General features: G+C 32.8%; 2 protein-coding genes across 3 annotated transcripts in view; one reads left to right on the plus strand and one right to left on the minus strand.

Annotated features, from left to right (window-relative positions):
* Positions 1 to 1,785, plus strand: part of LOC114327020 (tuftelin-interacting protein 11) — a 45,433-nt gene extending 43,648 nt beyond the window's left edge. Inside the window, exon 12 of the mRNA XM_028275548.1 lies at positions 1,312 to 1,785. Coding sequence (XP_028131349.1) covers positions 1,312 to 1,560 — 249 coding nt within the window. The 3' untranslated portion in view covers positions 1,561 to 1,785. The remainder of the gene's footprint in view (positions 1 to 1,311) is intronic.
* A 2,363-nt stretch (positions 1,786 to 4,148) lies between these two features.
* The window catches only part of LOC114326793 (carnitine O-acetyltransferase), a 32,250-nt gene continuing 21,630 nt past the window's right edge, over positions 4,149 to 14,768 (minus strand). For both annotated transcript variants that reach the window (XM_028275261.2, XM_028275331.2), the window contains exons 10-11: positions 12,182 to 12,380; positions 4,149 to 7,413 (exon numbers count right to left, since the gene is read on the minus strand). In XM_028275261.2, the coding sequence (XP_028131062.1) occupies positions 7,060 to 7,413; positions 12,182 to 12,380 (553 nt within the window). In that variant the 3' untranslated portion in view covers positions 4,149 to 7,059. The remainder of the gene's footprint in view (positions 7,414 to 12,181; positions 12,381 to 14,768) is intronic.

A 14,768-nucleotide genomic window follows, 5' to 3' on the forward strand; every position in this document is an offset into this window, starting at 1 on the left:
CTATATTTAATTGAAAATAATTCATAAACTTTTTACTGCTCCTAATGAGATTAAAAAAAACATGTAACTGGCTGTATGGCAAACTGCCAAAGCCATTATAAAAAAAAAAAAAAAAAGTGTTTAATAAAAGTTCATAAGTAAAGTTTATCCATATATTCTTTTTAACATACAAAACGGCTGCAGAAAAAATATTGTACGTAACACGATCCAAAAGTGATTTTACGAGACACAGAATTCCAGGACTCGCCTACGGCTCGCCCTGGAAACTTCCTACTCGTGTCGTAAAATATCACTTTCGGAACTTGTTAAGTAAATTACTATTAAAGTGTACTAGTACCTTAAATGTAAAATACTTTTCCACTGTTTTGTCTATGTACGTCATCATTAAACGCTAATAGGGCTTTTCAACTCTTCTCATATGTTTCAGTCACTTGTCATATGTCGTATAATTTTAATATATCTACGTCATACGTTATTGGTATGTAGTAATATACCAAAAACTATACATACCAAAGACGTATGACGTAGATATATTAAAATTGCATGACATAACAAGTGCCTGAAACAAATTTTGTTTGTTTTTCCAAAATCAGATTTTCTGCTCTTTGACTATAATATACACATTATATATTGTTATTTTATGATTTAATACTTGTATCAAAAACCTCGACACTGTAAGGACCTCGACACCGTAAGGTACAAGAGGACGGCTTAGTAAGTAAGTACTTGTATCAAAAAATTTGTGTCTGCGAAACAACAAATATCGCGATACGTCCCTGGACATCGGTTATTCGAATTTCATAACATACAAAAATAGTATTATCTGTTGTATCTGTTTGCCAAAAACTGTTGCCAAATTCACTGTTGCCAAATTTCAATGTTATGGCCTGAAGATTGCCACGACCATGGTTAAGCTAATAAGCTCATTTAAAACGGGAAAACTAATTCAAATATTTACAAGGGTCATTTGTAAAAAAAGGTTTTTTACAGCATTAGCAAACATATTGAACAGAGATGCACTTTTATCCATAAACTTCGATTAACTGACGATGAATGTCAATAGGCGAAAACCATTTTACATTTAAAAAACGTATCATAGCATCAATTTCACATTGGCGATAACCGCGACCTCCATCTTCAAAGGCTGCTAGGCCGACACTGAGCAATGCAGCAAAAGGCAGTATTGTCAGATTTCTTTCAGTATGTCGCACTCTTTCTCAACGGCATATGGAATCTTTTTTGAGACCTCGTATATCGATTAATTTGTATAAATATCGTATTTTTTATCAAAATTATTTAATTCTTTTACAGACTATCGCAGAGGCTGTTAAAGCCGCTTCGAAGATACCTCAAGGATTCAAGGACCTGGTGATGAAGAAATGCGAAGAACGAGGGATGCTCTTTGTACCCATGCCGAACAAGTATCATGAAGCGAAGCAAGTTTACAAAATCGGATCGAACGGCATGCAGTGTTACATAGACAGAAACGTCATATTTTATTCTCAGAATAACTCAACGTGGATCCCTACGTCACTTAACAAGTTATTAGACTCTGCGTAAATCTAATTGTAAGGTATTCACGTGACAAATGCCCCATTTTAAACAAACGACCAAGACGGTGGTATCAGAACACCGTGCTGAATGGATCCCTTTATACCTATCAACTCTTACTTTTTTAAATATATTCATGTAAGGTGTTTATTTATATCGGCATTTGTCACGTGGATATCGTGTAGGTATTTATTTTTTTGTACATAGAATGTAAAATAAATTTTTTTAGAAGTTGTTGTTGCGTTTTAATTTGAAGATTGTAATTTATATAGGTTATGGGCCCAGTACAAAGCCTTTAAGTTTAGAACTGGCTCCGTGTAGCCCTTTTTTGTTTTCCTGGTAGTAATAATAGTAGTGTGAAGCACGCACCAAAAACTAAAACCAGAATATCACTCAATTTTCGGTTTTTTATTTCCACTTATTTCTCTCCAGTTTCTTATTTTCGCTATTTTATTGTCTTTAATAACCTGGTTCTTAATGGGAAATGCGCAAAATGTCGCCTGTCAAAATTTTCAATGTGTTTTAAACGTAAAATTGAGAAAACTATGAAGTATTTTTGAAAAATTTAAACGTATAATGAAAGATTATATTTTGATTTTAATAAGTTACAAGGGTGAAAATAGAAAATTTAGTGTGGTTTTTAATTGCAAATATTTCATTCAAAAGAAACTTTTTTTTATTTTAATGGAGTTTCGGCCCTCGGTAATAAGGTAATATTTCATTACGCGTTTAAATTTTTCAATAATACTATTAGTTTTTTCAGAATTCGAAAAAAATGAATACATAAATTGAAAATTTTGACAGGCGACAGTTAGTGCCTTTCCCCTTAAGCAAACAATACAAACTTTTGGTTAACAGAGGAAAAACAAAAATAATAATCGTAGGCAGGACAAGTAGTAGATAGACTTTTATAATTGGGGTTCCTGATAACAACTAACAATGACGATTGCTGCTCAGAAATCAAGCTTAGACTAACAATGTATCTTGGTCCTGGGGGTTGTTACCCCCGATGATGGGGTTGATTTGTTAAAACACTATTTACCAGAATATATTTATTTAGAACACTAAATACGACAGTAACTAGTTGGTGGACAACGTCTCTGATCTAACCACGTCGATGTCTGAATAATGAATAACCTCTTCTTTACTTTCTCTGTATCTATAAATAAATCGTAATTATTTTGTTATGATTAACTACACCTGAATGTGACCGTGAAAATACTAATAGTAACATAATTGCCGACTTCGGAGTTTTCAAAACGAGTAGCCTACATTGCAACATCAATGTCACCCATTTACGTAATGTAAACAGTATATGTAAATAATATTTGTTTGAAACTTTTAAAAATTAAATCGATATGGATTACTCTTATTTTTTCATGCTAATATAAATCCTGTACAAATGGCTCGAACCACAACAGTTAAATTAATTAAAATATGGAAAGACCCATAGGTACTGTACTATGGGTACACAGATGTAGGGATGTCGGACATCCGGTTTATATGTGTTTTATTTACTTGAGAAGGCGTTTGTTTCAGTAAAACATACTGAAATGGTGCAAGGCTGCATTTTGTCTCCACTAATATTTAACATCTATTCTGAATTAGATTTCAATAAAGCAGTGGATAATGTTCAAATGTGGTATCAAAATGAAAGACGTCAATATTAATAGTTTGAGATACGCGGATGACACGGTGTTAATTGCAAACAATTACGAAGAACTTCAACATCTGATTAATAGGATTAACACGTGTGATGAATACGGACTCACGCTAAACACATCAAAGACAAAGGTCAGTAAAACGCCAATACAACTGGAGAGAACTAACAGTATCACCTACCTTGGTTGTAATCTAAATGAGAACTGGGACATGGGCAAAGAAATTAGAATACATATATAGAGAAGGCCAGAGCTGCATTCTTTAAGATGAAAAAACTGTTATGTGGAAACAATATTACTTCGAGTCTGAAAATTAGATTAGTGAGATGTTATGTATTTTCTACTCTTTTGTGTGATGTCGAAGGTTGGACTTTAACGGATACATTTCTCAAAAAATTGAAAGCATTTAAAATCCTGGGGGTGTATGCGAGAACCCTACGAATGAGTTCGATGGATAGAGTTCGTAACGAAGTTGTTTTGCATCGTATGGGAAAAGTTACGTTAGAAACGTCGTCAGAACAGTTAAAAATCTCAAACTTGAATATTTTAGCCATGTTATGCGACAGTCAGATATACAATATACTCCATTTAATAATACAAGGCATGGTAGACGGAAGAAGATGGGTCAAGTCGAAGAAGAACGTCATGGTTTTACAGATCATCTGCATCTCTTTTCAGAGTTGCCGTCAACAAAATTACTATAGACAACGCTCGATAAATCGAGCACGGCACATGAAGATGGAAAGACCGAACAATAACAAGGAATGTCAATGCCCAAAAAATCGATAGAAGTGCGATTAAAGCCTTCGAAATGTGTCACCACGCTCTGACAAAGACTCCCAGCAATTAGGAGGAGGTCAGGATAATTCAATAACATGTCAAATCTAGTTTCAAAAATGAGTTCTGGCGCAATTATAGTATAAAAGAAGGGCATAATTGTATGTAAAAACTTTATTGGTGTATAAAATAGAACACATTATTGATAAAACTTATTTGAAAATACATATTAAAAATACGATAAATTCCTTTGCAGTAAAATTAGTATATAATATTTTTTATAAATATCTTGGTTACCTTGCATAAAAATCAGTCTCTGACTTGATCACTTAAACAGTGAACAAGCTCTGATCACTTTTGGTTCAATTAAATCACACAGCTTGATGATTAATATAAATTCATCATAAAATAGAGCACACATTAAAAAAATTGATGCTGAAGGCAATCAATATAGCTATGAAGATTTTTTGGCTGTTTTACATTTAAATAGTATATTTTAGTAACAGCGTGATTTATATCCCAGGCAACCAAGTGACGTCAATAACGTCGAGGAAACGTCAGTTTTTGGTTGAATATATACACGTGTTTGAACATTACGTCGTAGAAACGTCTTTTGTAGGTGATTTTAAATACGTAAGATTAATGACGTTAAAATACGTTTAAAAACACGTTTTCGTTTGATAGCCTAAGTCTGACGTCACAAAATTGAGAGGAGCTTATTAACTTTGACTCCAACTCCAAACGATTTCGTTTATAACGTTAAATTGTCAAGAAACTTTTCCCTTATTGTTTACGTGCTTTGTTTGGTAAAATAAGACTTTTCATTTAGATATTTAGTTGAAGAAACGTGTTAATTAAGGGATTTTTGTTCGTTTTTCTCAATAAGTGCAATAGTTCTTCATGAAAACTGTTTGAGGTTATGTTATTTGTTTTGTTTTGGTGTTTATTTTCTGTTAATGAACTAATGATGTGTTTAATTAGAGTTTAATTAAATTAATTTGTTAATAAATTATTTATTAGTTTATATGTAGTTTCAGTTTTGATGCAGTAAGTATATATAAAAAGTGAAAATTCTATATTTGTTGCATTGAGGGTATTGTAATTCTATACATTTTAGATAGTCTTCCATTTGGTTTTACTTTTAGCCTATGGGCTAAATTTAAAACAGTTAAATGAAAAATTGCAATACCAACAATGCCCATACGAATAATTGTGTATTTTTAAACCCATAAAATGAAAAACAATCTAAAAAACGACATAAAAACTACGTTATTGATATCACGTAGGTAAAACATGATAAAAATGACGTGAATTGTGGTGGGGCAAATTCACGTGACTTTCGACGTCGAAAAAACGTGATAAACTGACGTGGTTTGGTAATAATTATGACGTCTTTTCAACTTTTTATAAACGTTATTTGGTTGCCTGGGATAAAGCCATCGAAACTAATATAGTCTGTGGCCTGTGGAATAAAAATAACAGAGCTTTGGACCTTAACCACTTGCATAGAATAAGCTACACATAACCTAACTTATTTATTTACCACTTTTAATAAAACTTTGAATACTAACAACGATAATGACACAAATGTCACATACTGCCACTAACAATTTGCAAAAATGTCCATATGAAATGTTAACCATCGTCATTTAAATGTAAATTCCACAACCTACTTTAATTACGAACTTTTTCGATGGCTTCAGCATTCGCTGGAAGGGTTGACAGAGGGGATATGATATTTCGATAGTGCTTCACATGGTGGCGCAAATTTTACAAATTGGAGGACGGTCTTACGTACATTATAACAGTAAATATAATATAATAAATTGCCCGATTTTGAATTTTAGATGTGAGAGTATGAAATAATTGACGATATGGCAACACTGACATATTATGTTCAGCCTACGTCGAATGTCAAATACCTCAATCATACAAGTTCACCTTAAAATATCTCTGTGTCTTTCATATTTAACCTATATTTATGTATTATATCAAAACATTTTCTACCATATAGGGTGTCTATAGCAAACTAATAATGTATTGATACATTAGCACAAAATTAATAGGAAAACTTCAAATAATCACTTGTTTTTGTAAGTCACATATAAACCATACACAAGATCGTCTTTGTAAATTATGACACAGACCACAGTATCACTGTGTAAATTATGACAAGTCCTGGAAATACTCTAATTAATATAACTTTAATAAAAGCAGTGCAAAAATTCTATAACAACACCCAATCAATCAACAACAGTTATCCAATAGCTTCATTGTGAATAAGGGACAGGAATGCAGCTTATCGCCAACACTGTTGAAAATCTATTGGGACCGTGCAAGTTCGGAAAAGCGACACCTGGTTTCATAGCTCGGCAACTTTTTTCGCACTTTTAATTATATTGGCCAATCATATTGGTCCTGGTTACTGGACAATTGTCATGGCCATAGCCCAAAAAAATTATAAGAAAAAGTAATATTAAGGTTATGTTATTAAAAGGTAAACAATTGTATGTAGTAAATAAAATTAATTATTAAATGCACTACTACAATCAAAATACAATTAATTAAATTTACTTTTATATAATAATTGCATATCATATCAATATTGTGGAGCAACATAAATTTTTCTTCTTCATTGACAATAGATATGAAATATACGTCAATTTGACAATTTCAATTGACAAATGAATTATTTAAAAAAGTTGTAAGATTTCTCCGCTATTCGCGCACGATCGTTTCTCGTATCCCCTCCAAGTACTTGCACATGGCGAATAGTAATGTATTGTTACATTAACACAAAATTAATAGTAAAACTTTAAATAATCTGTTGTTTTTGTAAATCATATAAAGCATACACATAAGATCGTCCTCCAAATCACGAATCCAAATTACACGTGACATATAATCATAGTTACCGCTCCCAGCGAATAAACGATTGGCGCCAATCAGACCCACAAGCATTTACTCATTAACTGAGTTGAAAAGCACAACATGTCAGAAAGGTTTCTTTAGTACTGTTAAGCACATTGCCAATATAGTACTCGAAATATATCTGAACAAGTAAGTACCACTACAATTTCGCCTTTTGTGTTTTGGCTAGTATATGGTGCATATCCTGCAGGCTCTCGGTTAGAGCCTCCCTGTATCTTCTAGCCGACGTTTCCTTGTTGTTTTTGAAGGCTGAAAGGCCAAAATTAATGTCGTCTGGTCTCGGATTGTAGCAGCATCCGTATCCATCGTCTGTGAGGGGCGCGTAAACCATAAAGCCGTCGCATTTGGTGGCGACTTGGCTGGTGGACAAACGCATTCGACTACTGAGACTGTACGCTTTGTCTTTGTAGATTTCTGGTAGTTCGATGCCGTTTTCGAGAGCTATCAGTTTCAGACCCAGGAGGTGACGATCTACGCCAAAACCATTTACTGCCTAAAATATTAATAAGAAATGTATTGGCTAACTAAACTAACCTTCTAATTATGTTTCTACGTTCGTTAATATAATAATAATACCGTCTATATATCGCCGGTCCGGAATAAGAATGACGTAACTGCAAATATTGTCAATGGCAGCTACGTACGCCGTTGCTCCCGCTTGGCGGCGCTAGTGTAGTTGGGGTCAACGTTTTGACAGTTCGTTAAGCTTGTATGGTAGTTTTGTTTTAATTATTGCGATTTAATAAATTAGGGCAGAAAAATACGGATCTTGAACTGTTTGTGAATTGAAAAACGAATTGAGAAGAAATGCAAGAATTACTGGAAAAAAGTTATTCACATGACAGAGAGGGAAAAAATTGAATGTTTTTGAAGTTATACTTCTTTACCGGCGATAGAGGGTGATTTTTTTATATGTTAAAACCTATCAGCCCGGCGCATGCGCATTATAACTTTGTTCTGATTGGATGTTCAAATGACATGTCAAAAATTATCCGATATGGCAGCTGTGGTTTGGAGGTAAAGGTAAAGGTAAACAAATGTATAATATTTAGTTTTATTGTTGTGAGGACAGAAACAAAAAAGTTTATAATATTGTAGTGACTTTTAAATAGTTTTTAAAAGCAACAGGTACGTACTAATTGTTAATGTATCATGGGTATAAACCTACCTATTTGATCTGCCAAAATACATAGTATGTAATACTTTTATTTATATAATTTGATTACCATCAAAATTTCTATCAATATTCACCTAATATATTGTTTTTTTACTCTATGTTTTGTTGTATTTTTTCAATTCTAAATCATTTCAATTCAAAATTAAAATAATTTGATCAATTTTCAAAATATGTATCAAAATATCACAAGTTTAATCCGTTTAGTTAGTCGATCTTCGTAAATAATGACACATAGTGTCCGTGGCTAAGCGGAGAAGGCGAATGAATTCCAATACCAACCGCTCTTATCAGCGCTGGTTCGAGTCCCAATAGAAACTTTCTTTTTTGTTTTTTTTTAATACATTTTACATATGATTGTAAGTATATTTATTATATAATTGTATTTTCAGAAAATACGTATTTAGTTAAAAAAAATTTCTTTTGATAGTGTGTAAAAAACATATTTTATATCAGCTAAGTACTTTCAGCACATAACGTGCCATCATCAGAGCTTCGTCCTCTTAAAATACCTTCATAGAAGAGCAATTGCTCAACAATCTTCCTCAGCTGATCTACTGTTCACGTGGGCTCAAAATGGTCTGACTCAGCCATGTTGCCTTGATAAATTAATAAAAGAATTTAGATGTGATTCTATTCACTGTAAAGGGTTATTACCCTATATCTGTGGCTTTTGCCCAGTATTCATGTTTTTTGTTGTGTTGTTGAGCAATTGCTCTTCTATGAAGGTATTTTAAGAGGACGAAGCTCTGATGATGGCACGTTATGTGCTGAAAGTACTTAGCTGATATAAAATATATTTTTTACACACTATCAAAAGTTTTTTGAAAACATACACCTGTTTGCCGTTTTGACCTATTCAGAAGTGTGTACAAGTCTTGCAGTCTTTTCCAATTAATTAATTTAAAAAAAATTCGACAATTAATGTTCAGACATCATTTGTGGCTTGTTTAATGTGTTTGTGTGTGTTTTATTCTTTTATTATTTTAATTTTTGGCACTGTTCTAATAAAAATGTTTGAGAAGTAGTAAGTATAAATTAGTTTAATATTTAAACAAAATATAAATAAAAAGTATATTAATTTCGTTTAAATCATATAATAGAAGTATAACTTCTTACGTGCGTACAACAAAGTACACACACATTCTTTTTTTAAATTTACTATTGAACTAAGACCTTTAAACTCCAGCGCTACAAATTGGGGTAAGAAATATGAAAAAATAAAAGCCTGATGAGTCATCTCCTAAAATTGTTCTTAAAGATAATCCATGAAATAATTTCCAAGCTGTGTGAAAGTCAAATTTCGCCCAACCAGTTCGGGTTGATAAATGCTGTTGGTACGACAGAGTCTTTGTTTTCAATACAATTCTTATTCCAGAGATACAAAGACGTCAATTGCGACGTATACGCATGTCTGGTTGATTACGAGAAAGCGTTTGATCGAGTACAGTACGCCAAGATGATGCAAAAATACTAAAAGAAGCAGGAATTAACAACCAAGATCTGAAAATAATTAGAAATCTTTACTGGAATCAGACTGGAAACCTCAGAGTCAACGGTGAATACACCGAATATGTGAAAATCATGTGTGGAGTGAGGCAAGGCTGCATTTTGTCCCCCCTAATTTTCAATCTTTACTCTACTGAAAGAATATTTATCGAAGGTTTGCACGAAACTGGAAAAGATATTCTACTAAACGGGTACCGGCTAAATAACATCAGGTATGCAGATGACACCATAGTGTTTGCGGATAACCTAGAAGACCTACAAGTCCTCATGAACAAAATCACGTATTACAGTCAACAATATGGACTCAATATAAACGTAAAGAAGACAAAGCTTATGATCATTAGCATGAAAATATAACAGAAGGTCAAATCTACATCAACCAAACCCCTATAGAAAGAGTGAGGCACTATAACTACTCCGGCACTATAATAATGAAGAATGAGACAAAGAACCAAAAGATAAGAGCGCGCATCGGAAAAGCTAGATCAACCTTCAACCGTATGGGGGCGTTTTTCAAGAGCCACAACCTTTCTCTTGGTATAAAAGTAAGAATGCTGAGATGCTACGTCTTCTCTGTCCTTTTTTATGGTGTTGAATCATGGACCTTGAACGAAGATATGCGCCGAAAATTGGAAGCATTTGAGATGTGGCTATATCGGAGAATTCTTAAAATCGCATAGACTGATCGGGTCACAAATGAGGAGGTCCTTAGAAGAATGGGGAAGAACCGAGAGGTACCACCATCAAATCTCGAAAGTTGGAATACTTTGGACACATTATGAGAAATGAATCCAATGCCCTCCTATAAGCCATCGTGCAAGGAAAAATATTTGGAAAGTGAGGTCCAGAAAGAAGAAGAACATCCTGGTTAAAGAACTTCAGAACTTGGTTCAACACAACATCTGTGCAGCTTTCCACGTTGCTGCAGATCAAGTGAAGATTGCCATGATGATCGCCAACATTCGTCACGGATAGGCACATCAAGAAGAAGAAGATAACAAAATAAAAGACAAATAAATAGTATTTAATGTTTTTGCACCAGAGCGACCGCGGATGTTCGGATACAATTAGCGTCTCTTTGCAAAGACAATGGCGTCGACTTTGCAAGTAACAAGACACTTACTCAACACACACGACACTAGGTACCTAACTGCAAAAATTCACCGTACCTACCATGCCAATGGCCATTAGTTGTCGATGCATTAGCTAAAAAAAAATGTTTTTGCAGTCGAATCAAGGGGCAATACGTAATCTGTTTCAACAAAATATTTATTGCAGATACGTGCATTTGTTGTCGGCACATATTTATCTCTTCTTATCACTACAATCCACTTTTTTCTCATCAGATTATCTTTGAGGACAGGTATAGGACAACCCCGAGGCATCTTATTTTCCCAAATTAAATTTACACAGCGAAATAAATGCAATCTTTACTTAGAAATATATAGATTTGGACAGTTGACGTGACCTCCAACTACACTAGCGCCATCTACGTTGAGCTTTTCAGATTAGCTGCCATTCCTGTTTATTAATATTATTTATACCGTGTATAGAAATATTTACTAATAATATATTTGTTGTTACTATTTTGATTTTTATTTCAGTTCTTACTAACAGTATATAACATAGCATTACAAGTAAATAGTTTTTTTGGGTTTTCAGGTTATCGTCTCAATTGTCATTTATATCTTGTTGTTCATTCCTTAAAAAAAAATCTCAACCATTGTTAAGTTGGCGCCCTTCTTCTTCTCTACTTATCGTCCTTTTCATCTCATTTTATTTCCAGTGGTCTTATCTAGTTGTATTTAGTTGTTGTATTAAGAGATCTCATTTTCTTCCTCGTTTGTATCATTTTCTTATCCAATATCCCTGTTTTATATCTCAAAGCCTATCTTCAGTGTAATAAAGCTAGCCCGAATCCCCACTTGAGATTTTGTGTCTCTCCGACAGTTTTAATTGGTTCTTCTGAGCTAAGCCCTTCTTAATTAATATCTTCAATAACTTCCCTCTTCTATTTCTACCTAAATACCCAGAGTATTGGGCTACAAATTGACAAATTTCAGGTGATTCTATCCAGCGTCATTTACTTCCTGTCATTCGTTACTTCAAAAATCTCAACTATTGTTGAGTTGGCGCCCTTCTTCTTCTCTACTTATCGTCCTTTTCATATCGATCTATTTCCAGTGGTCTTATCTAGTTGTATTAAGTTTTGTATTAACAGGTCTCATTTTCTTCCTTGTTTCCATCAGTTCATTATCCCATCTATCTGTTTTTATATCTCTAAAGCCAATATTCAGTGTATTGAAGCTAGCCCGAATACTCACTTGAGATTTAGTGTCTCTCTGCCCATTTGATTTGTTCTTCTGAGCTAAGCCACTCTTCATTAGTGTCTTAAATCTCTTCTCTTCTATTTTCCCCTATTTCGTCAGTTGTTTCTCTTCAAAAATCTCAATACCCAGAGTAAAGAGGTTTCAATTGATTCAATTTTTAACTCGAAGATTGTGCAAATCTAGGTAGTTATTTTTGTAGCGCCATGGAGTAAGTAAGAAAGTTCGTTAATAACGGTTAATATGCTTACTTCTATAGAATACTTCTTGTGCGAGGAAATGGCGTCTTTTAGAGCTGCTACTTTCTCGTTCAAAGACTTGCTGCTATCCAACATGGCTTTAGCGAATGCTATGGACTCTATGGAACAGGATCTGATCGTTTCTGTTCTGCCGTGGATGTATTTTCTAGTAGCTGCTGATTCGTAATGTGCTCCTGGAGTCTTATGGATTCTAAACAAATAGATATTAAAACAAGATGAAAATGCGAGCATTATCATAACGAATACTTTGTTTATTTACGTATTTTAATTCATAATATGGAAAATTGCTATTATGAAAAGTTGTTTAGAATTAAAAATTGTTTTAATGTGCAATTATATAATTATTATTTAAATGTTGTGAACTATAAAGGTACTTTACTCTTGATCGAAATTCATATTTTTTATATACCTCGTATAAAATTAATAAAATTTGATATATGAATCATAAATCTTAGACAATGAAGAGCTTTTTATGAAGAATAACTTTTCTTCGTCAAATTAAAAATAAAAGAGTTATAAATGAAAATGTTGTTGGTATCCATTAATTTGAGAAAAATCTTCAAATATTTTTTTCCATTAGAAGGATGTAATTGCACATATCAGACCGTAATTTTTTATTCCAAACAACATTTCATATAGTCGGTTCGCTAAAACACAACTGGCTAGTGATTTTAGTCAGTAATTTTACCAATTTGGCAAAAAAAAATTACTAAATAGTTAATAATTACTAAATAATTAGTAATCTTGCCAATTTTGGCAAAATTTGCAAAAAACAAAAAAATTACCTACTAAAATCACTAGCCAGTTGTTTCTGAGTTTAGCGAACCGACTATAATAACAATTTTCATTTCATAACAAATGGAACAGTCCGTTTATAATTAGGTACTCCCATTAAAGGGGAGGCCGTATACTCGTATAAACCTTTTTAAAATTTTTAATAAAGTATTGCTTTCAAAATATACTTAAATTGTATTTTTGAACATCGTATTTATTTTATATAATAATTAAATTCACTATCAAATGTCATTGATATTTTATTAATACTTTATTTAAAATTTAGTTTGACATTCACGAAGTGTCAAACTCAAATAATGTAAATAACCTATGCTTCGCTTAACAAATTCAGATTCAAAAACTAACCTACTTACTAGCAACGATTTCAGCTGACGTTTAGTGTGTCGGCAGAAAATAAAAGGATTGTGACGTCACATTTTAGACTTTGAGGTCGATTATCTCGAAGACGGTTAGAGATATCGAAATTCCGTTTTCAGATTTGGATTCAGAAGTCAAAACTACATGAGAATCCATCGATAAATATGCTATAAATATGAGAAGTATTGCAGGAACGGCAACGCAATAACACGCAGACTTTGCGCATTTATAAACGAAAAGATTTCGTTGAAAAAACTTACTATGAAGTAAAAACTTCTTGTGTAAAATGGAATTTATCAAAAATTTTAAAAATATCAAAAATAAATTTATAAAGTTTCAGAACGTTTTCAGTCCTATCGAACCATCCTCAGTGACAAACGACTATATTATAGTAGTTGAAATTAGCCACATAACGAGGTGAGATGGCCCTTAAATTACATAATTAAAGTAATAAATTTTATAATTATTATGACACTATACTAAATATTAATAAAACATGCAGTGCACGTAAAAACGATTTTAGTTGTTAAAGGTGTTTAAAATTGTTTCAGCATATTATTAAAATCACTTTTTCTCTTTTCTCGATTATTAGTTTTTATTGTATAGTACATATATAAATTATTGTAATCAGTGAATACATACACTAAGCATCAATATTAACGCACCACCTTAAAAATGGGACATTTTTTATGTATCGTATTTCCTAAACCTGTTGTCTGATTTTAGTGATTTTTTCAGTATATTATAGCTTTATTATTCAAGAATATTGCTGTAATAATATTATTGAGACGTCGACTTTACAAAGTAACAAGACACTTACTCAACACACACACTACACATTACACCTGAGTTAGTGATAAGTTATACAATTACGTGGCTAAAGGTTCTAGTTCTAAACCAAGGCCAGAATCAGAGAGAAAAAAAAATATTATTGCTAAACAAGTAGGTGTCATTGTATACCGGGTGTAACAATGATAGTGTGTTTTTTCCTCAAAGTTTAGAACACCGTGTGGAATATTCTAGCGTATATAAGATATTGAAATTAAAACTCAACTGTAGCCTTAGGCCTTCTTCACATTTTGCTTTTTGATTCTTCGCTTATGTGGGATAGTAAAAAAGTTAGGTACTTTAACAACTTGCCATGCTATTGATCAATACAGGGTGTTTCTAAATAAGTGCGACAAACTTTAAGGTGTAATTCTGCATGAAAAAATAATGACCGTTTGCTATATAAACATATGTTTACACATGCTTCGTTTCCGAGATACGGGATGCTGAATTTTCTCTTATAAACTGACTATTTATTGCTCTAAAACCGGTTGAGATATGCAAATGAAATTTGGTAGGTTTTAAGAGGTAGTTATTGCGCATTTTTTAGATACAACTAAGAATTTTATATTCATCATTGGCGTGCATACGGGATGTA

Source organism: Diabrotica virgifera, chromosome 1 (genome assembly GCF_917563875.1).
Source record: "Diabrotica virgifera virgifera chromosome 1, PGI_DIABVI_V3a".
In the NCBI taxonomy this organism is placed as follows: Eukaryota; Metazoa; Arthropoda; class Insecta; order Coleoptera; family Chrysomelidae; genus Diabrotica; species Diabrotica virgifera.